The sequence below is a fragment of the Chamaea fasciata genome, unplaced genomic scaffold, assembly GCF_029207755.1.
Source record: "Chamaea fasciata isolate MVZ Bird 193981 ecotype frontalis unplaced genomic scaffold, bChaFas1.0.hap1 SCAF_5, whole genome shotgun sequence".
In the NCBI taxonomy this organism is placed as follows: domain Eukaryota; kingdom Metazoa; phylum Chordata; class Aves; order Passeriformes; family Sylviidae; genus Chamaea; species Chamaea fasciata.
In genome coordinates, this window is record NW_027094090.1 from 561,309 (window position 1) to 583,718 (window position 22,410).

Genomic DNA, 22,410 nt, shown 5'->3' on the forward strand with positions numbered 1-22,410 from the left:
TCAAAATCCAGAGCTGCTTGAGCAGGTTTTTATAGGAAAGGGAAGCACAAGAGGTAGAAATCTCTGAACTCAATGGGTGTCCAATCCCACAGAACAAAGTGAGCTGGAAAATGAATAAAATCTGGGATATTTTCAGGGTGCTGCACTGATTTCAGGGATCACAGCTCCCTGCCTCTGCTCAAACCACGCTGAGCTCCTCACAGGGGTTTGCTTCTCACCAAAGTTGTGTTTATGCATTTTTAACCCGATGTATACCCAAAAACATTGACATTTGGGTTTGGGGAGTTTGTTCGCCTTTGTCAAGTTTATATAAAAATAAAAAGCTGCTCTGACTATAAATAAATAAAACTGGGCAGGTTTTTTCTGGTGGGAATGGATCAGGGCTGGAGTTGGTGTTGGTGGAAGGGCACAGAAGTGCCACGTTCAGGTCTGGTTTTGGGTAAGAGTTGACAACAGCGTGAGGTGGCTGTTCCCAGGTGAGTGAATGCCCGGGAATACTGGGGGTAATAACTTGGAATATCCTGGGTCTGCTGTGCAAGGTCCTACTCTGAAAGGTGGATTTGGGACCCGCCTGCAGAGCTGCCCCAGCCCTGGGGCCAGCAGCAGAAGGACCTAGAGCAGGTCCAGAGGAGCTGCTCCCAGGGCTGGAGCTGCCCTGGACCCAGGCTGGGAGAGCTGGGGGGGCTCACCTGGAGAGGAGAGGATCCAGGGAGAGCTTCCAGAACATTCCAGGGCCACAAGGGGCTCCAGGAGAGCTGCAGAGGGGCTGGGGACAAGGGAGAGAGGGACAGGACACAGGGAACGGCTTCCCACTGCCACAGGGCAGGGCTGCATGGGACATTGGGACATTGGGAATTGCTGCCCGGGCTGGAATTGCCAGAGCAGCTGTGGCTGCCCCTGGATCCCTGGAATGGCCAAGGCCAGGCTGGACACTGGGGCTGGAGCAGCCGGGACAGTGGGAGGTGTCCCTGCCATGGCAGGGGTGGCCCTGGGGGGCTCTGGGGTCCCTTCCCACCCAAACCATTCCAGGACTCCCTGATTGTAACCAAACAGGTGAAGAATGAGGGAGTGGGGGGACAAGGACAGAGGTTTCAAGAAGGAAATTCCTGCTGGAACACTGAGGGCTGGTGTTCATGGAACATTTTCTTGGCAGCACTGGGGATTCCCAGGCAGAGCAGGCCCAGAAGCGTCTCTGAAGCCTGGAGAGGGGAAGGAGGCTTTGAGCTCATTAGGAATCAAGGGGCCTTTTGGGATAAATAAAGGCTGAGCAGGAAGAATGGACTCTGTGTAAATCCACTTGGAATCCCACTTTTGGCTCTTCAGGAAAGGTTGGGAAAGTTTGTGAAGTGGAACAGGGAGAAACTCGATAGCTTTAGAAGGATCTGGGGCTCAGGGTGAGTGGGGAGGGGATCACATAATTCATCCCTGAAACAGTGCGATGGAAGTTCATAAAGTTCACAGGGGAAACTGCAAGGAGGAAAAGTCCCCAGTAAATCCCCATTCAAGCAGAACTTGTGGGATTAAACACCTGAAAGGAGGCTGGAGCAAGAGAAGGAGAGTGTGAATCTTGGATCTGCTGAGGAACTGCCGAGCCCGGGGGTGAGGGAAGCTCAGCTGCCAGGGGCTGTGGGGACGGGGGGAGTTGGGGTGAGCTGAGTTCCCTGCAGCCTGCAAACCTCCAGGCCTGGGATGTGGTGCCAGAACGGGAATGGTGAGGGGTTGGGTCAGACCTGGGGCTGTGAGAGCTGCAGGAGCAGAACCTGCTGGGACAGGGAGAGCTCCCATTTCTCTCCTGGCCATGGGACGTGTATCCCAGGGAGGCTCCACACGCAGATCTTTAGGAATTGCTGATGCTTTTTGCATGGAATGAGCCAGGAAAAGGAGAAATGAGTCCTGGTGTCCCTTGGGGGCTGGAAGGGATGGAAGGGCGGGAAGGTTCCTCTGCGTTGGTGACAGTGACATCCTCAGCCTTAGCACCTTGGGCAGCACCAAGCCTGGAACAGCAGCAGCAGGGCCTGAGGGGCTTTTGGAACCTTCAGGGCTGGAACTACAGGAACAGGAGGAGGCTGCTGGGGAAGGGAATGCTGCAGGGAAAGGGTCAAAGCTCCCAGCTGGCCCGGATGTTTTGGTGTTTTGTGTGGAGTGCAGAGCTTGGATTGCAGAGATTGGGAAAGGTCCTGGTGTAGAAACCTCGTCTGGTCACAAATCAGTAAGAGCCCTTTGTGGGGCAAGTGTCCTCTCCAGAGGGAATCAGGGAATCCTGGGATGGTTTGGGTGGGAAAGGACCCCAGAGCCCCCCAGGGCCACCCCTGCCATGGCAGGGACACCTCCCACTGTCCCAGGCTGCTCCAGCCCCAGTGTCCAGCCTGGCCTTGGCCATTCCAGGGATTCAGGGGCAGCCACGGCTGCTCTGGCAATCCCAGCCCGGGCAGGAATCCCTTCCCCTCCTGAGCCCTTTGCAGAGGGCAGATCTCAGAGTTTCCATCTCACCTGTGATCACTGCAGGTACCCCAACACGGCCTGCGAGCTGCTGACCTCGGACGTGCCACAGATCAACGACAAACTGGGCGGGGACGAGACCCTGCTCAACATCCTCTACGACTTCCTGGACCACGAGCCCCCCCTGAACCCCCTCCTCGCCAGCTTCTTCAGCAAGACCATCGGGAACCTCATTGCACGGAAAACAGAACAGGTAGGGATGGGATCTCTGCCCACCCAGGGAATTCCCCGGCACTGCTCTTGTCCCTGCCGTGAGCTTGTGCTATTCCTGGGGTTGGGTTTAAGGTTGGAGGTGAAATGGAGTCTCTCTGGGAAGTTCTTGGGATTCTTTAGTGCAGGGAGATGGTGTGGACAGACTCTTCCCAGAGTTTTGGGTTGGGATCTGCCACAGCTGGGGTATCCCATGGCACAGCTAAAGCTTCGCTTTTCACAGCAAGGCATTTTGAGGATCATCAGAGTCATCCCAATCCATAAACAAGGCCTCAGGCTCATCCTTATGGAAGGGCTGAACAGGGATTCAGGAATACTCACATCCCAGTAAATACTGGGGTTTTAAATGCGGCCTGGCAGGGAGCTTGAGAGGCAAAGACAATTCTCCATCTTCACTTATTTGCATGGCCTTGGGTTTCTCTGTGGCACGGCGGGGAGAAAACTTGGCTGAAAAGATCTAACTTGGTGTTGCCTTGGAATAAAAATGATTCCCTTGTTCCCTGGAGAGTTCCCAACCCAAGGTCTGTGGTTGAGACACGGAGAAGCTCCAGGAGCTGTGAGGGAGCTGTGAGGGAATTGCGTGTCCCGCTGGCAGCTGATGCAGGCTCCCGTTTCCACAGGTGATCTCATTTTTGAGGAAAAAGGACAAGTTCCTGAGCTTGGTGCTAAAGCACATCGACACCTCTGCCATGATGGACCTGCTGCTGCGCCTCATCAGCTGCGTGGAGCCCACGGCGCTGCGCCAGGACGTGCTCAACGTGAGGGCCTCCCCCTCCCAGCCCCTGTCCCTGCCTGCCTCGGGGCTGATGCGGTCTGTGCGTGGGTTATCCCAGGAGCAGATCCACCCCTCAGGGCTGGAGTCGCTCCCTGGGGTCCCTCAGCCCCGTTGTGGCTCTGGGGTAGCAGCCTGGGTCACTCCTGGCAGCAAAGGGGTTCCCACTCGTTTTTCCATGGAGCAGCCTCTCTTGAGTCCAGCTGGAGAGCTTGGAGAAAGGGAATCTCTGTTCTTCCCACTGGTCAGAAATTCAAGCGTTGATTGGGACAGTAATTAGTGTAATTCCTTACCATGCCGAAGGAATCGTAGAAACAGGGAATCCTGGAATGATTTGGGTTAGAGAGGACCCCAGAGCCCCCCAGGGCCACCCCTGCCATGGCAGGGACACCTCCCACTGTCCCAGGCTGCTCCAGTTCTTCCTTGGCCATTCCAGGGATCCAGGGGCAGCCACAGCTGCTCCGGCAATTCCAGTCCGGGCAGCAATTCCCAATGTCCCAATGTCCCATGCAGCCCTGCCCTGTGGCAGTGGGAAGCCATTCCCTGTGTCCTGTCCCTTGTCCCCAGCCCCTCTGCAGCTCTCCTGGAGCCCCTTGTGGCCCTGGAATGTTCTGGAAGCTCTCCCTGGAACCATTCCCTGTCAGGTGAGCCCCCCCAGCTCTCCCAGCCTGGCTCGGGAGCAGAGGGGCTCCACACCCATCCCTGGAAATGTTTTTCCTCGTAATGGAAGTTTGCTTGTTTCTCAGGCAGCTGAGTTTGGGCATCGTTGGGATGAATTTGCAGGATGTCACACATCCAGCAATTTTCCTGGAATGGGAGTGGGATGTGGATGGAAATGGGTGATGAGGGGCTGAGCCTGCAGGTGGAGCTGGGAGGGATGAGTGGAGGGGAGCCTTTGGAGAGGACATGCCTGGGTTGGTAAGGGTGATAGAGAATGGTTTGCACGGAGAACAGGAAGTTGTGGAGCAAGGTGAAGGTACAGCGACAGCTGTTGCAACATCTGGCAGGAGAAGGAATTGCTGAGTGTGAGCAGCAGGAAGAGCAGGAGCCGCTGGGAGGACGTGGTGGGGGTTCTGCCGCTGCGGCTCAGATGGGGCTGTTTGACCCTGGAGCATTCCATGTTCTCCAGAGGGCTCTGCCTGTTAGTTCCATGGCGGGATGCAAATCCAAATCCATCCCCGTCCATGCTGATGCAAATCCAAATCCATCCCTGTCCCTGTCTCAGGGATAGGATTAGGAGAGGGAAGGAAGAGTTTTCCCTTCCTGCAGAGCTTCCCAGAGCTCCTCTTGTTCTGAGTTCCCAGGTATCCCAACGAGGATTTTCTCTCCTGCTCTTTTCCCTGCAGTGGCTGAACGAAGCCAGGATTATCCAGAGACTCGTGGAGCTGATCCATTCGAGCCAGGACGAGGATGTGAGTGGCACCAGGGCTGGGGATTTGTGCTGCTGGGTCCTGCAGGCTCCTGGAGATTTCCATTTTCCTTGTCCCGGTGACCTGTGGAGGAGCCACTGGGGGTGCCCTTGCGATGTCCCATCCTCTGCTCAGCACCACATCTGCGGCTTTGGAGTGATTTCATCTCCTTTTGACTCATTTTTCTCCCAATTTCTTGGTTCTGCTGCCTCAGTTCATCTCAAACCTACAGACAGTGTAGGATTCCTGGCATCAGGGAGGAGCCTGCTGTTTCTGGAAGATCCTTTCAAATCAGCCACTTTATGCCATTTTCAAATCTTTTTAGCCCCGAGTAGGAATTCACTTGTAAAATCCAGAAAATGCAGTTCTCTGAGCCCAGTTCCCTCAGCTCATCCCAGGCCAGCTTCCCTCTGTGAGAGGAAAACTGGGAACATCCCCATGGATTCTTGTTGGAGGAGATGCTGAGGTACAGCAGCTCCAGAGAGGCTTTGACTGATGGCCAGAACCAGAGGACGAATTCCTCAAACACCCCTGGAAAGCCTTTTAAATCCCAGGAATTAAATGGTGGAGGGTTTTCTCCAGCAGGAGAGCTGAGCGGCGGGAGGAAGGATGGAATGTTTGTGTTGTGAATGTGCAGGTGGGCGGGATTGAGGGGAGAAAGAGGAATCCTCATCCCTGAGCTCCCAAACTGCTCTTGATGGTCACGTGTGGGCCAATCTCCTTTGGGTGCAAAGCCTGTGGATGCTGCTACTCCGGGAGTGTCCAGCCCTGAGTACCTGCAGGGGAGCAGGAATGGGATTGATCCCAGCCCCAGTGTTCCCAGCCTGGCTGGCCTTGGCACTGACACTGCTCCTCTCCCTCTTTCCAGAGGCAATCCAACGCTTCCCAGACTCTGTGTGACATCATCAGGCTGAGCAGAGACCAGAGCACTCAGCTCCAGGATGTCCCAGAGCCAGATCCACTTCTCACAGCACTGGAATCGTGAGTACTGGGAGCACTGGGAATGGCTCCTGGATTGCTCCACAGGGAGCAGACAGAGCAGGGATGTTCCTTCGGAGCTGGAGCAGCACTGAAGGGCTTCTTCAGGGATTTGGGGTTTGGGGCTCTGTCCAGAGGCAGGAGAGGGGGTCAGGGAGCCCAAAGGTCCCAGCCTGATCCAGGATGAGGCAAAACCCGAGGAATTTCAGCCTGGAGAAGGGAGTGTTGTGTGGGGACCTCACAGCACCTTCAGGGTCTGAAGGGATCTCAGAGGAAGCCGGAGGGGGATTGTTCATCCAGAACTGGAGTGCCAGGACAGGGCGAATCACAGGAAGCTGCCACAGGGCAGGGCTGGATGGGACATTGGGTTATTGGGAATTGCTGCCCGGGCTGGAATTGCCAGAGCAGCCGTGGCTGCCCCTGGATCCCTGGAATGTCCAAGGCCAGGCTGGACACTGGGGCTGGAGCAGCTGGGGACAGTGGGAGGTGTCCCTGCCATGGCAGGGGTGGCCCTGGGGGACTCTGGGGTCCCTTCCCACCCAAACCATTCCAGGACTCCCTGATTTCCCAGATAACATTCAGTGTGTAGCGGAAATGTTGATTTTCCCAGTTTTGCTCCATTCCTGCTGTTGTTCCTTTGCTCTTTGCAATGAACATTAAATTATTTATGTCCTGTGTTTTCTACTTCTTATCGTTGCTTCAAACCTAAAAATTCTGGGTGATTCTCCAGGAGACTGAAACTGAAAAAGGCTCTTTTAGGCCTGGAGGCAACATTTCATCAGGAAAGGGCTGGAAGGAGCTGTGGAAGGGACTGGGGCTCCCAATTCCCCTGAGATACTTCTGTCCACCCAGAGCTCTGAATTTAGGTGGCCTTGGGAATCTTTTCTCCTGATCCAGGGCTGTCAGTTCCTCGGTGTCTGTGGGATAATTTCTGGGACAGGAGCTGGTGTATGCAGGGGGGAATGGGATATGGGTAATCTCAGCACTGGGAAGCCACTGGGACCATCCTGGTCTTGCCATGGAGCTCTGCCCCTGCCAGGACCTGCTGCTCTTCCATAAATTCTTCATTTCCCTCACTGCTCCTGCAGGAATGAGGTAGATCCAGCCTTTGTGCCATGGCCTGACAGGATCCTGTGCTAGGGAGGTGTTGACTTGTTGTGGAATCCTGGAATGGTTTGGGTGGGAAGGGACCCCAGGGCCAGCCCTGCCATGGCAGGGACACCTCCCACTGTCCCCGGCTGCTCCAGCCCCAGTGTCCAGCCTGGCCTTGGCCATTCCAGGGATCCAGGGGCAGCCACAGCTGCTCTGGCAATTCCAACCCAGCCAGCAATTCCCAATGTCCCAATGTGCCATGCAGCCCTGCCCTGTGGCAGTGGGAAGCCATTCCCTGTGTCCTGTCCCTCTGTCCCTTGTCCCCAGCCCCTCTGCAGCTCTCCTGGAGCCCCTTGTGGCCCTGGAATGTGCTGGAAGCTCTCCCTGGATCCTTTCCCTGTCCAGGTGAGCGCCCCCAGCTCTCGCAGCCTGGATCCCTGGGAGCTGAGGGACTCCAGCCCTGGAGCAGCTCCGGGGCCTCTCCGGGCTCTCCAGCAGCTCCAGGTGCTGCTGCTGTTGGGCTCTGGAGCTGGAGGCACTGGAGGTCACATCCCTGACTGGAGCCTGTGGCCTCTCCTCTCTGTCAGTTCTCAGCCGTCAAAATTTTGGAGATGGGATTGCAGCTCGGTCATTCCCCCTGGGAATCCCAGGACCTTTAATGAGGGCTGTGATTCCCTGCAGTGGGAGGGGCGACTGCCACGGAAGATGTGGCACTTCCAGACTTCTTTGGGAATTTTAGGCTTTCTTGGTAGTTTTGGAGGGCGCTGTGGGACCCTGCACTTCCAGGAACCATCTCCAGAATTCCTGCTTAAAATAAAGGAGCATTTTGGGCAGAGGGATTCTTCTGCTCCTCTTCTGTTTCTGCTGAAGATCACAAAGCTCATTGCCCTTCCTGGCCGACTCTCCCAGCATTACAGTGACCTTTGGGGCTTTGGTTAACTTTTATCATCCCCGAAGCAGGAATGAATGATCAGTTCTGAAGGAGATGGGGTCAGGGAATGAGCCAAATCCAGGGTCAGGAGCTGCTGGCTGGGTGCAGTCAAGGGAATTGGATTCCTTACAGGAAATTGGCTGCTTTCCCTGCTCTCCTGACAGAGGGTGTTTAGATGCTCCTTATTCAGATAATCCTCCCTCATGAATTACTCAGCGGGTTTTTTACATTTTTGTCTCATATTTGATTTATACCCATGGGAAGGAGACTTTTTTTACGATGTTAGAAAACAGTCCGGGTTGGGCTGTGAGCTCCAGGGATGCTGGGTTTGGCTGCACGTGGAACTGGGGAAGGCAGGGAAGGGATTCCCAAGAGCTGGATTTGGGGGAGCTGGGATGTGCTGGGGAACTGGAGCTGGCGAGCAGGGCTGGCCTCATCCTCCTGTTCCTCCCAGCCATCATTCCTTGGTCCTGGCGCAGAGCAGCGGGAGGAGCGGGATCTTCCCCCGCCCTCCTGCTCCCCAGCGGAGGCTGCAGCAGGTGCGGTGACCCCGCGTGAGTGTCCCCTGTGTCCCCAGGCAGGAGTGCGTGGAGCAGCTCCTCAGGAACATGTTCGACGGCGAGCAGAGCGAGACCTGCATCGTGAACGGAACCCAGGTGCTCCTGACGCTGCTGGAAACGCGGCGCTCCGGGTGAGCCGGGACCGCCGGGGGCTCCGGGGGCACCGCGATTGCTGGGGGCACCGGGGGCACCAGGAATACCAGGGTCACTGGGATCACCAGGAATGCCAGGATCACTGGGATCACCGGGATCACCGGGGTCACTGGGATCGCTGGGGTTACCAGGATTGCCAGGATTACCAGGATCACTGGGGTCACTGAGATCACCAGGGTCACTGGGATCACCGGGACCGCCTGGGGGCTCCAGCCTGGGCTGGGGGCACAAAGGGACAGGCAGTGCCACGACACAGGGAATGGCTTCAAGCTGGAAGAGAGGAGTTCCAGATGGGATCTTGGTTAGGAATTCCTGCCTGGGAGGGTGGGCAGCCCCTGGCACAGGGTGCCCGGAGCAGCTGTGGCTGCCTCTGGATTCCCTGGAAATGCCCAAGATCCGTGGTGCTGGGAGCAGCCTGGGACGGTGGCAGGAACATTTGTTAGGTAACTCTTGCTGAGCCGTTTCCTTTGGAAGTGTTGGGGAGTTTGGAACCCCAGGAAGCGCTTTGGGAATGTGGTTTGCCAGCTCTCCTGGGAGGTTATTTCTGGTCAGCTCCCCCTGAGCTCGGCACAGGTTTGGTTGTGTGAGCAGCACCTGGGAAATGATACCTATATTAACTAAGACAGTATAATAAAGAATAGAAATAATTAATGCAGTAGAATCAATATCATGCAGGTATGGGAATGTGTTCAGGAGCTGAACATTACTGTTTTCCATCCTCATTTTTGAAGAGAAAACCACTGACATGGGCAGTGTCACTGGAGGCCCTTTAACAAAATCTCCACCTCTAGATACTGTGGGCAGCTCTGGGCCCCAGGAGAAGGAAGATGGAATATGACAAGTATGGAAGGAAAATGGTTTTAGTGGAATTGCTGATTAAACACTGAGCTGGGCAACAGTTTAATGTCATAAAGTCCCAGAGTCCCAGGACGGGCTGGGTTGAGAGTACCACTTGGTTGTTCAGAGTGGGAAGAGGGAACTGTGAGTGAACCCCGAGTGAATCCCAGTGTTCCCTCAGAGTGGAAGGCCTGATGGACTCGTACACTCAGGGATTCGAGAGGTCTTACGCTGTCAACAGCAGCATCCTACACGGCATCGAGCCCCGGCTCAAGGACTTCCACCAGCTGCTGCTGCGCCCACCCAAGGTACAGCCCGCGCTCCTGGGACCCGGACGGCTCCAGCAGGGACACGTGGCCTGGGAAAATCTGCAGCTCAGGCCTGCAGGGATGAGGCAGCAGGAATCTGCAGCAATAATCTGCAGCAGGAGTCTGCAGCAGGAGTCTGAGGGTTGTGTTCAGGGAAGTCTTTGGGACTAGGGGATGGAGATGGAAAGGGATGGAGAGGAAGGAACTTTCAGCAGATAGTTGGATTTTAATCTTTCGATTGGGAAGTCAAATCTCCCAGCGGCCCTAGAACCATCCTCTTGGGAGGGTGGTTTAGGTTTCCCTGCTGAGAGCATTCCTGAAATCAGTGGGTTCTGTTAAATCCGAGAATCCCAGAACGGCTGGGGTTGTCAGGAATCACCCCATGCTGGCCCCCGCTGGGCAGGGTCGCCTGGAGCAGGTGTCACAGGGGACACGTCCAGCTGGGTTTGGGATGTCTGCGGAGCGGGCACTCGGCCCCTCCCCGGGCAGCGGTTCCAGGGCTCTGCCCCCTCCACGGAAAGCTCTTCCCCCGGGTGAGGCTGAATTTCCGGCCAAGGCTCTGTGTGGAAGGGAGAAGCCTGGTGCCCGTGGCGCGTGGGAATGTGTTCCCTCCCTGACTGCCCTCCCTGCTCCTCAGAAACCGGCCATCCTGACCACGCTGGGGGTGCTGGAGGAGCCGCTGGGGAACGCGCGGCTGCACGGCTCGCGCCTGATCGCCGCGCTGCTGCACACCAACACCCCCAGCATCAACCACGAGCTCTGCAGGCTGGGCACCATGGACTTGTTACTTGTGAGTACCCGCGGGCACTGGGGGATTCCGCCTGGCAGCCCTGCTGGGCCAAAGTCCTCTTATTTCCATGATCTGCTCCGGCAAGGAGCTTTCGTGACCCAGATCCCACTGTCTGGGGTTTCGGACTGAGCCCCACACTTCCAGTTCCGTGTCAGTTCTGTGGAGAAGGTGTGAAACAGTCTGTGCTCCGTGTGAGAGCTCCTGGAATGCCAAGAGATTCGTTTTCTCCCAAGGTCCCTGAGGCTGGAAAAGGCCTCCCAAAACCTGGGCAGCCTTAAGAGATCTAATTCCATCCTTAGCAATGATTTAGTTCCTGTTTTTCCGAGGATTCATTCGGCCCCAGCAGAGTTAAGTTGTTTTATTCAGTGTGTCTGTGCTGTGAGTGCTGTCTGCGTGTGAGAGGATCCCCAAGTGCTCCGTTTATTGGGAATATTCACTGGTTTCCCGACAGACTGAGCACCCTGGGAATGCAGAGCCCAGGCAGCAGTGTGTGCTGGCATGTAGCAGGAAAATGGAGTGAAATTGCTGATCAAACAACCACTTGGGCAACAGTTTAATATCCCAGGATCCCACCATCCTGGGATGGCTTGAGTTGGGAAGATCCTTAAAGATATCACCGATCGTTAAAACCAGGAAGATTTATCCCAAGTAAACTCTTCCGTCTCTCATTTCTCCCCCAGGATTTATTTTTTAAATACACGTGGAATAACTTTTTGCATTTCCAAGTGGAGCTGTCCATAGCAGCCATCCTGTCGCACTCTGTGCACGAGGGGAAGGCCAGCCCAGGGGAGCCGGGCAGCAAAGAGGAGATTCCAAGCGGGAACGCGGCCCCAGAGCCCGCGGAGCCCACGGGGCCCACGGAGCCCTCGGAGCCCCCGGCCACCGAGAACGTCATGGTCACCCACGTGAGAGCTGGGCTGGGGTCACCAGGGGGTCTCTGGGATGGGGCTGGGGTCACCAGGGATCTCTGGGATGGGGCTGGGGTCACCAGGGGGATCTCTGGGATGGGGCTGGGGTCACCAGGGGGTCTCTGGGATGGGGCTGGGGTCACCAGGGGGTCTCTGGGATGGGGCTGGGGTCACCAGGGATCTCTGGGAATGGGGCTGGGGTCACCAGGGTGTCTCTGGGATGGGGCTGGGGTCACCAGGGGGATCTCTGGGATGGGGCTGGGGTCACCAGGGGGTCTCTGGGATGGGGCTGGGGTCACCAGGAGATCTCTGGGATGGGGTCGCCAGTGATCCTTGGGATCAGCAGAGTGTCTCTGGGATGGGGCTGGGGTCACCAGGGGGTCTCTGGGATGGGGCTGGGGTCACCAGGGATCTCTGGGATGGGGCTGGGGTCACCAGGGGGTCTCTCGGATGGACTGGGGTCACCAGGAGATCTGTGGGATGGGGCTGGGGTCACCAGGAGATCTCTGGGATGGGGCTGGGGTCACCAGGGGGTCTCTGGGATGGGGCTGGGGTCACCAGGGGGTCTCTGGGTTGGACTGGGGTCACCAGGGTGTCTCTGGGATGGGGCTGGGGTCACCAGGAGATCTCTGGGATGGGGCTGGGGTCACCAGGAGATCTCTGGGTTGGACTGGGGTCACCAGGGGGTCTCTGGGATGGAGCCACCAGGGACCTCTGGGATGGACTGTTTCAGAGCAGGCAATTGTCTCAGTGTGGATTTGTTACTGTTTATTTTTAGATGTAGTTTTTAGTGGGTTTTGTTATAATTTATTGCCTTTTTTTGTGATTCGTATTATTTATTATCAAATTTTAGCAGGCTTTGTTAGTATTTATTATCCATTTTTAGTGGGTTTTAGTATTATTTCTTGTCATTTGTAGTGGGTTTTATTATTATTTATTATGGTTCTCCTGGAGCTGTCATTGCTTTTGGGACTTTATTTGCAGCATCCCGTTAAAACTCCCCTCATTTAATGGCCCTGTGAAACCCTTGGTATTTATTAAAATGATTCCTATTTAGTATTAAAATGATCCCCATTTCTTGTTAAAATTCTTCTTTTTTTTTTTTTTTATTTTTTTAGTAAAATTACTATAAATTTTGGACCAAAACCTGACCAAGAACATTCCAGCTCCTGGGCCGGGGAAGGGCTGAGGGAACAGCAGGATCCACAGTTCTCCTGTGGAGAATCCTGAATATTCTCCCTTTTTCCCCACAGCTCTTCCAGAAGTGCTGCCTGGTGCAGAGGATATTGGACGCCTGGGAAGCTAATGACAAAATCCAGTAAGGAACTGCTGGCCTGGGGACTTTGGAATGTTCTTGGAGAATTTCCAGTTTAATGGTGTCCGGACAGACTTGGGTTTTGGTTGGGGTTTGGAACTGGGGTGGTTTGCATGCTGAGCAAGCCAAATTCCCAGGTAGGATTTGAAGGCATGATGGGTTTTATGGATGTTTCCAACACCCCATCCAAACACTCAGTCTGCTGCTTTCCTGCTTTCTCAGGGAATCCTATGGAATATTCACTTTTTTTTTTCATTCCTTGTTTTGTTTGAAATGCACCATTTTATTCTCCCTGGAGTAGAAAAGTGATGGAAGTTGGGGTGGCCAGGCATTTGTGCCCTGGATTTCCTGTTTTAGCTTTATAAACCCCTTGGATTTTGTGCTGATAGGGCCGATAAGAACTAAACATTTTAAAAGAACTAAAACATCAAAGTGGAGATACTCCGGAGGCTTCAGTTCCCTTGTCCAGCTCAGTGTTTGGTCCTCCCTCTCTATTTTGAGTTCCTGGTGGCTTCCAAGGCCTTTGGAGCCCCACTGGAATTGTTTAGACCATAATTGGTGGGTTGAGGTCTGGATTACATTATTTTTTTGTTGGTTTGGTTGGGTTTTTTGGATTTTTGGTCCTTTTTACGTCCCCTTGTCCACATAAGGAATTTTGCTGGGCATTTCCTTGCCCTGTTCTGTAGGACCAAAAATATCCCTGGGTGCTGCCTGGGAGTTTTCCTGATTAAATCAGAAAGGAGCCAGAGCTCATCCCTATTTCCTGCCAGAGAGTTCCAGTCACCACCACACTGGAAAGAATCTGAATGGAAGGGATAAAAATCCCAGGGATTTAAGCAGAGGAATCTCATCTGGGGCTTTGGGAAGGTGGAGTTTCCAGGAAGGTCCTTGGCTGCTCTCAGTGGGCAGATGGAGACCAGCAGGGGCTGCCCCTGGATCCCTGGAATGGCCAAGGCCAGGCTGGACACTGGGGCTGGGAACAGCGGGAGGTGTCCCTGCCATGGCAGGGCTGGCCCTGGGGGGCTCTGGGGTCCCTTCCATCCCAAACCATTCCAGGATTCCCTGAGCTGGTTCTGAGCACGGCTTCACTCTCCAGGGAGTGAGGAGCCAGGGAAGGGACGGCTGGGATCTGGTTTTATCCAAGGGGAGAATCCCATGGTTGGGTGGGAATGCATTCTGGTTTTGGGGGACTGCAATCCCAGTCCCACCCTGGAGCTCTGCCAGTAGCTGCGCCGTGGATCCTTAACTTTGGGAGTTTTCTTCCCTGAATTACCATCGGATTATTTATTCCTGCATCTTTTCCATGTTTGGCTCCTTGTTTGGAGCCCCTCCCATGTTACCTGAGCGGGAGGAGGGATCCCAGAACAAGGCAAAATGAGGGAAGGTGCCTGTGCGGGGGGAGAACTCATCCCACCCTGCCAGAGCAGGGCTGATCCCTGCTGGGCCTCTGCAGGGAACTCTGGGATGTGTGGGGCTGGAATGCTGTGGCCATTGGGGCTGAATTCTGTGGCCTTTGGGGCTGGAATGCTGTGGCCTTTGGGGCTGGAATTCTGTGGCCTTTGGGGCTGGAATGCTTGGGCCATTCCTGGGGCTCTCTCCCAGCTCCATGGGTGTCCCATCCCGGCTCCATGGATGTCCCATCCCGGCTCCATGGGTGTCCCACCCCAGCTCCATGGGTGTCCCACCCCAGCTCCATGGGTGTCCCACCCCGGCTCCCTGGGTATCCCATCCCAGCTCCTTGGGTGTCCCACCCTGGCTCCATGGGTGTCCCATCCCTCCAGGGATGTCCCATCCCGGTTCCGTGGGTAGCGGCGGCTCTCTGTTCCAGGGCAGAGGGCGGCAGGAGGAGAGGGAACATGGGGCACCTGACCCGCATCGCCAACGCCGTGGTGCACAACATGGAGAAGGGGCCCATGCAGGCCCAGATCAGTGACTTCATGAAAGGTACTGCCTGCTCCTCCTCCTCCTCAGCCTTCTTCTTCTTCTTCTCCTCTTCCTCCTCCTCCTTCAGCTCCCCCTGACTGCTCTCCAGGGAGAAATAACCCTTGGGAGCTCCTGGAAGGGACTCCCTGCAGGTGTTTCCTCAAGATCCTTTCCCATTGGAAAGGATTCCCAGGGAAATCCCACAGTGTCCCATCATTTGAAGTATGGTGAGACCCCATTTTCGCACAGTGAGGTTAAGGTTGGACCGTGGCAGGTGTCCCTGCCATGGCAGGGGTGGCACTGGAGGGGCTCTGAGCTCCCTTCCCACCCAGCCCATTCCGTGATCCTGTGACTCTGTGAGGAAAGAGAGCCCAGGTTCAATGTCCCCAGAGGTCCCGGATGTGCTCCTCAGGGATATTCCCACTGCCAGGCCGTGTCCATCCTGCCCTCACTGCATCCACCTGCAGAACTGGTTTTGTCCCACGGCTGTGGGTGGCAGGAAGGAAGATTTTTCCCTGTTCCACATTTTCCATCCCCACTGCTCAGCCCCTGCCAGGCTGGGAGGGGGCACAGCTGGGCAGTGACAATCTGGGGACACAACCTTCTGGTCTTCTCTCCTTTTACTATTTCCCCACTAGAGCCCCCAAGTTCTGCTCAGCTTTGGGGTCCCAGTTGTGCTGGGCTGGGAGGGACGGGAGGGAAGGGCCCCCACAGTCCCCAGCAGAAAAGGGAAGACCCAAGCACAGCTGGAGCCCTGCCCGGGGTTGTCCCCAGCAAGGTGAGAGAAGCTGTGAGTCCTTAGCCCAGGTGAGTCTCCAAGGAGTTTGGAACGCGCAAATGCCATGGTTTCTGTGTCCCCTCTGGTTCCAGGGCTGCCTGAGGACTGCAGGGGCAGGTGGGAGAGTTTTGTGGAGGAGACGCTGACAGAGACGAACCGGAGAAACACGGTGGATTTGGTGAGTCGGTCACTCCAGTGCCCGCTGCCCTTCCCCTCACAGAAGAAAGGGATAATCCTGGTTCTCATTTTCCTTGTTTTGCCGAAAAACGCTTCAAGGCACAGTAGAAAGCGTTTCCATAAACATATTCCATAACAGTCCTTCAGCAGAGCTGATCCGTGGTGCTGAGCTGGTCCCTGGGATTCCTTGGGGCAGCTCCTGCCTGAGCAGGAGTTTGGGCTTTGGTGGAAGCGAAACGTTGGAGCTTTTCCAGCTTTCCCTGGTTCCCTGACTGGTTTGTGCTTTCCCAGGTGACCACCCACCACCTGCACTCCTCCAGCGAGGATGAGGACATTGAAAGTGCATTTCCCAACGAGCTCACTCTCCAACAGGTGAGTTGGGAACATCTTCGCTATTCCCGGGAGACTCGCTGCTGCTGTTGCCTTGGGTTCATCCTGGCGTGGAGCAGCTTCCTGAGCTCTGCCCCCAGTTGTGTGTTCAGCTCCTCTGAGCTTTCCCAGAGCAGTTCCATGGCCTGGGAGCAGCACAGGAGGCATCGGGGGGAATCCCGGAGCTCAGTGTCAGAATGAGGATTTCACACGCCTCCCTGGGGTTTTCATGCTTTCCTGGAGGGGCTGTTTCCATGCAGCCTGTTTCTGGGATGTCTCTGCACACCCTAAGGATGGATTTTTTGGGATCCCTTCCCAGGCCTTCTCCGAGTACCAGATCCAGCAGATGACGGCCAATTTCGCGGATCAGTTCGGCTTCAACGACGAGGAGTTTGCGGACCAGGATGACAACATCAAGTGAGTCTGGGGCTGTTTGTCTTTTCAGCCTCTGTACATCCCGTCCTCCCTCTGCTTCAGGTTTACAAATGAGCCCCGTTATCCCTCCTCAGACTGGATACAGCTCCTTGGTTTCCAGGAGCCCAGCCCAATCTACAGAGCCAGGTTAAGTAGAGGAGAAGCCAGGAGAAGTATTCCTTCATTTTAAAGAGGGATATTTGAAATAAAGCAGGCAACGGTTGTCCAGCCCTGGTCTGGAATGAGTTTAAATGCAAAGCATGAGAGCAAACTCTGGGCAGTTAAACAGATCTTTTCCAAGGAATTGAATCCTTCTTGGAATGAGGAGTGTAGGGACAGTGCTCTGTTGGAATCCAGGGAAAATGCAGCTGTTTTTCCCTCCTGAAAAAGGGAGCAGGGATAATCAGGAGCAGTGGCAGTCCAGGGAGAGGGGGAAGGGGATTCAGTGTTACACAACTTGCTGAATCCAGAGCTTGCAATTCTCTGCTTTGACAGAATTCCTTTCATCCCATTTAAGCTGCAGCTCATCCTCTCTTCTTAGAAATGTTCCTGGCACTGGGATTATCCCAGTGGCCGTAAGAGTCCTGAAATTGGGACCAATTATGGACAGGGCAGCACTCCAGGGAATCCCAGTGCTCCTGAGTTTGTCCATCCCAGGAATTCCCTGGCATCCAAGGCAGCACCTCTGCCCTTCCCATCCAGGGTTTTTCCTGAGCCTCACACATGTCAGGAACTTGATAAGGCCAAAAAGTTCCAGAATAGAATCAGAGTTGGATTGAACAGAAATCATTCAGTTCTACACATAAATTAGAAAAAAGAAAAAAAACTTTTCACTGCTGGCAAATACGGCCCCACGTGAACTTCTGTGCCTGGGATGTTATGGGAAAAGTAGGATGTCCTGCAAAACATGGAATATTCTGGGAGTGGTACTCCCTGCCAGCTGTTTCCAGCTGTTGGACACTGGGCTGGAAGTGAATTGGAATATTTAAGGTCATGTCTCAGTGTCCCTGGGATTGCAGGAGTTTTGAGCTGGAGAGGTTTTCAAAGCAAATAACACTGGAAAAGCTGCAGATCCATGAGTCAGGGGAGTGAACTCTCCCTGGATCCAAACTCTGGGAATTGGGAATTTCTGGGCCTGCAGCACCCTCTGCTGTTCCCACCTGGGGCTCCTCTGGCTTGGGCTGGGAATTGGGTCATCCTGGGATGTTCACATCACAGCACAGCCACACCTCGGGCTTTGAGCCACTCCTGCACTGAGATTCCCAGAATCCCGGGATCCCTGAGGCTGGAAAAGCCCATCCCAGCCCATCCAGTGCCAGCTGTGCCCCATCCCCACCGTGTCCCCAGCCCAGAGCACTCAGTGCCACCTCCAGGAATTCCCTGGACACCTCCAGGGATGGGCACTGCAGACCTCCCTGGGCAGCTCCTGAGCCCCTTTCCATGGGGAAATTCCTGCTGCTGGCCACCCTGAGCCTCCCCGAGGCCGTTCCCTCTGCTCCTGTCCCTGTCGCCCAGGCAGCCCCCGCAGTGCCCGCCCTTCCCTCAGTGAGGGGACCCGGTGGCTGTGATCCCAGCCCCGGAGTGGCTCTGGCCCTGCTGCTGTCCCTGGGCTGTGGGAGCCGTCCCTGAGGCTGTTCCCTCCCTCCTGCCTGCAGCGCTCCCTTCGACCGCATCGCCGAGATCAACTTCAACATCGACGCTGACGACGACAGCGTGAGTGGGGCTCGGGGGGGTGCTGGAATGCACGTGCTTCTGGAAAGGGCCTGCTTGCCTTCTGACACAGCTGAGGTCTGGGGGGGCTTTGGGCAGTGCAGGGGGGCTGAGAGAGCCGGGGCACTGCTCGGCCCCCGGGGGCTCCTCCCAGGAAATGTTCCCTCTGAGACAGCACCCCTGGCACAGAGGGAATCTTCCTCCCTCCCTGCAGTGCCAGTCTGTTCTTAGAATCATAAAATCCTGGGATGGTTTGGGTGGGGAGGGACCCCAAAGCCCCCCAGGGCCACCCCTGCCATGGCAGGGACACCTCCCACTGTCCCCGACTGCTCCAGCCCCAGTGTCCAACCTGGCCTTGGCCATTCCAGGGATCCAGGGGCAGCCACAGCTGCTCTGGCGATTCCAGCCCGGGCAGCAATTCCCAATGTCCCAATGTCCCATGCAGCCCTGCCCTGTGGCAGTGGGAAGCCATTCCCTGTGTCCTGTCCCTTGTCCCCAGCCCCTCTGCAGCTCTCCTGGAGCCCCTGAGGTTTCCCTGGAGCATTTCCCTCTCCAGGCTGGGCACTCCCAGCTTTAGATTATCTCTCCAGTCACAGGTTAGAGAAGCATAGGCAGAGATGGATCTAAACATTGCCAGGCTCTTTCTGGCCTTTCCTGGTTTATTGTCCCAAAGCAAAGCAGCGGCTGGACTGTGGTGATGGCGGGTGATCCCAGCTCCTGAGCAAAGCTGCATTTGGTCAGGCCTGAGACTTGGGGTTAAGGCGGTGTCTCCAGAGCTTCTCTGGAATGTGATTGCCCTTTGGTCTGCAGCCCAATGCCTCCCTGTTCGAGGCCTGCTGCAACGAGCGCATCCAGCAGTTCGACGACAACGAGGAGGAGGAGGATATCTGGGAGGAGAAGGAGATCTCCTACGCAACCCAGGTCAAGTCCAGGACACGGTAAGGTGAAAGCAGAACCCCGATTTCCCGCCTGGTGTCGGGAATCTGCACATTTCAGTCCAGGCCAGGAGGAATTCCTTGGGTTTTGTGCCATTTTGGGGCTGTGAGGTTTTATCTGACACAACCCCGAGCACTTTTCCTGCCACTTGTGCTGGGGGTTCTCCTGAGCTGGAGGCAGATCCAGTTCGAGGGAATTCATTAACAATGGGAACACCTAATTAATGAGCCTCCCATCAAACACATTAAAAACCCCCACCCTTAGTGTGAAACACTTGGAATTTGTTCCTTCCCTCATCCCTGGAGAAGAGGAGGAGGAGGAGGAGGAGGTGAGACTGAGGGGAGTGGGCAGAACGTTCTTTCTCAGAACATTTAAATCAGAAAAGTGAGAACAAGAGGTCTCCCAGGGGCACCTCAGGCTTTGAAATAATTTTTCATCCCTTTGACAGAGCCACTTATTAAATAAAGTTATTTCCATAATTCCCAGTCTGAAATATGATCAGAAGAAACAGGGAAAACATCCAAGACCTCTCTGTGTCCTTGCCAAACATCAACAGCCTCAGGTCGTGCCCGGGCACGGGGTGGGCACCTCTCCAGTGCCCGTCCCCTTGCTGGGGACTGGTTTGTGTGGTGTCCCCAGCCCTGGCTCTGTCCTGCTCCTCCAGGGGACTGTGACACCAAAGCCCTCGGGCATCTGGCGGAATCTCTCCGGGCACCCACCATTGCCCCGAGCTTTGGGGGAAACATTCCTGGGGAAACAATCCTGGAAAAGGCTCTGGGCTGTTTCGGGGATGGGGAGAAGGAGCTGAGGGATGTGGATGTGGCTCACCCCCAGTTCCCCTTCAGGTTTGGAGCCTCGCAGACGTCAGAGAGCTCCAAGAGTGACCTGGAGAACGGGGACCACGACGGCAGCGTGGACTCGGAGGAGGAGGAGGAGCAGCCGCCGCCCCCCTCCCCACACAAGGGCGGCACCCCGGAGAGGAAGGACGCGGAGCCCTCCCAAGGTAACGGCTCTGGGAGCACAGCCCTGGGCTCTGCAGGGTCTGTGCACAGCGGTCCTCACGCTGCCAGCTCCCCTGCGGAGTGCCCAGTGCCTCCCGGCCAGGGGAAATGGGAATGGCGTCTCTGGGAGCTGCAGTCCTGCCCCACAGCAGCCCAGTGTCAGGCAGCCCCACAGGGAGAGTCCCAGGATCCCTGCCCATGGCAGGGCTTGGAATGAGAGGGGCTTTAAGGTCCCCTTGCAGCCAAAGCATTCCGTGGTTCTGTGGTTCCCTGAATCCTGCAGTGCAAATCCCGGTCAAAGCAGCAGTGCAGGGATGTGACCTGAGCTCCTCCCACCCCAGGACAGGAGTTGTGTGCCCACCTTGGCCAGGTGTCTCCACCCCCCCATCCCTGCCCATTCTCCTGCCTTTCCAGCAGTGACTGGAGGAGGAGTGGAGAGCGACAGGCTTTTCCTGGAATCCTGGGATGGTTTGGGTGGGAAGGGACCCCAGAGCCCCCCAGGGCCACCCCTGCCATGGCAGGGACACCTCCCGCTGTCCCAGGCTGCTCCAGTCCTTCCTTGGACATTCCAGGGATCCAGGGACAGCCACAGCTGCTCTGGCAATTCCAGCCCGGGCAGCAATTCCCAATGTCCCAATGTCCCACCCAGCCCTGCCCTGTGGTAGTGGGAAGCCATTCCCTGTGTCCTGTCCCTCCAGGCCTCTGTAAATTCTCTTTCCATCTTGTCTGCTCCCTTGAGGGATTTCCCCAGCTCTCCATGTAAACGACACCATGGGAGTGCTGGACACACACAGTGCTGTCACCAGAACAATTCCAAGGGGCAAAACCATCTTCCCAACCATCCGTTTTTCCAAGCTTTTTGAGTTCTAAACCATTTTTTTTCCTCCGGGTGCTGCCTTCGTGTTGTCACTGTGAGCACCAGGCAGGGTTACCCCCGGATCCTGCTCTCTGCACCCCTTTGAAGTGTCAATAATTCCACTTCATTGGGAAGCACCAGTAAAAACCTCCCAGTCCCAGTGGGCTGTGTGTGGCAGCCCAGTCACCCTCTGGAGACTCAGCTGGAATTTGGGATCAATTTTGGGGGGTGCAGCTTGGGGAGGCTCTGCAATCCTCCCTCTTCCCTGGGAAAAGCTAAGGAAAAACATTAATCCAAAGGTGGGATTCGTAGGACTGGAAGTAGGAAGAAGGACTAGAAGTGGAAGTAGGTTCTGGAGGAGGAGTTGTCCAGGACTGTAATACAATAGGTGATTTTAGGATCTTAGATATTGGAATCTGTTGGTCAGTTCCTTACCTGAAACTGCCAAAACCCAACCACTGGAGATGGAGATGGGAACTTTAGTCAGGGAACTGAGGGACTTGGAGCTGGGGATCACTGGCTTGGGGGTGAAGCCACCCACGGTGTCGTTTTTCTCCATGGGTGCCTCTCTTGGGGATAAACATCCACAGAGGGATTTCCGTGGGACACGCGGGTGTGGAAGGGATGGGATGCTGTGTCCCTGAGATCCCTGGGATGTCCCTGGGATGTCCCTGGGATGTCCCTGGGATGTCTCTGGGATCCCTGAGATGATCCTGGGCTGGGTTGCTGTGTCTCTGGGATCCCTGGGGTGATCCTGGGATGTCCCTGGGATCCCTGGGATGTTCTGAGCTGGGTAGCCATGTCCCTGGGATATCCCAAGGATGTTCCCGGGCTGGGTTGCTGTGTCCCTGAGATGCCTGGGTTGTCGCTGGGATGTCCCTGGGATCCCTGGGGCGTTCCTGGGCTGAGTGGCTGTGTCCCTGGGATCCCTGGGCTGGGTTGCTCTGTCCCTGGGCTGTCCCTGGGCTGTCCCTGGGCTGTCCCTGAGCTGTCCCTGGGCTGTCCCTGGGCTGTCCCTGGGCTGTCCCTGGGCTGTCCCTGAGCTGTCCCTGGGCTGTCCCTGGGCTGTCCCTGGGCTGTGGTGGCTGTCTGGCGCCGGGCTGGCACCCCAGGCTGTGGTGTCTGCAGGAGCAGGCTGGACGGCCGTGTTCGAGCCCGCCGGCCCCGCGCCGCCCGTGGCCATGGACGTGGGCTCCAGCGTGTGGGACTCGGCCGCCCCGCAGAGCAGCGCCCCGGAGGAGAAGGGCTGGGCCAAGTTCACTGACTTCCAGCCTTTCTGCTGGTAAGAGCCGTGCAATCCCAGCTCTCCTGGGGCTTGGGAAGGGGGGAATAATTGGGGTACGTGTTGATGGAGTGCCTGGCTGTAATCCTTTCTTCTTCCCATCGCTCCCCTTTTATTGTTGAATACTGTCTGATGATCATGGATCAGGGCTCCTTTATGCTTCCCGCTGCTTCCCGATGCTCCTGGCTGGGGCTGGGACCCG

At 56.0% G+C, this 22,410-nt stretch overlaps 1 protein-coding gene across 1 annotated transcript in view; it reads left to right on the plus strand.

Annotated features, from left to right (window-relative positions):
* PPP6R2 (protein phosphatase 6 regulatory subunit 2) overlaps nucleotides 1-22,410 on the plus strand; it is a 57,554-nt gene that overhangs the window by 29,680 nt on the left and 5,464 nt on the right. The window contains exons 4-20 of the mRNA XM_066182581.1: nucleotides 2,506-2,692; nucleotides 3,330-3,467; nucleotides 4,828-4,893; nucleotides 5,759-5,871; nucleotides 8,469-8,582; nucleotides 9,623-9,749; nucleotides 10,387-10,539; nucleotides 11,220-11,444; nucleotides 12,701-12,765; nucleotides 14,591-14,706; nucleotides 15,556-15,641; nucleotides 15,932-16,012; nucleotides 16,329-16,426; nucleotides 18,079-18,136; nucleotides 18,944-19,071; nucleotides 19,915-20,072; nucleotides 22,055-22,208. Of these exons, the coding sequence (XP_066038678.1) occupies nucleotides 2,506-2,692; nucleotides 3,330-3,467; nucleotides 4,828-4,893; nucleotides 5,759-5,871; nucleotides 8,469-8,582; nucleotides 9,623-9,749; nucleotides 10,387-10,539; nucleotides 11,220-11,444; nucleotides 12,701-12,765; nucleotides 14,591-14,706; nucleotides 15,556-15,641; nucleotides 15,932-16,012; nucleotides 16,329-16,426; nucleotides 18,079-18,136; nucleotides 18,944-19,071; nucleotides 19,915-20,072; nucleotides 22,055-22,208 (2,067 nt within the window). The remainder of the gene's footprint in view (nucleotides 1-2,505; nucleotides 2,693-3,329; nucleotides 3,468-4,827; nucleotides 4,894-5,758; nucleotides 5,872-8,468; nucleotides 8,583-9,622; nucleotides 9,750-10,386; nucleotides 10,540-11,219; nucleotides 11,445-12,700; nucleotides 12,766-14,590; nucleotides 14,707-15,555; nucleotides 15,642-15,931; nucleotides 16,013-16,328; nucleotides 16,427-18,078; nucleotides 18,137-18,943; nucleotides 19,072-19,914; nucleotides 20,073-22,054; nucleotides 22,209-22,410) is intronic.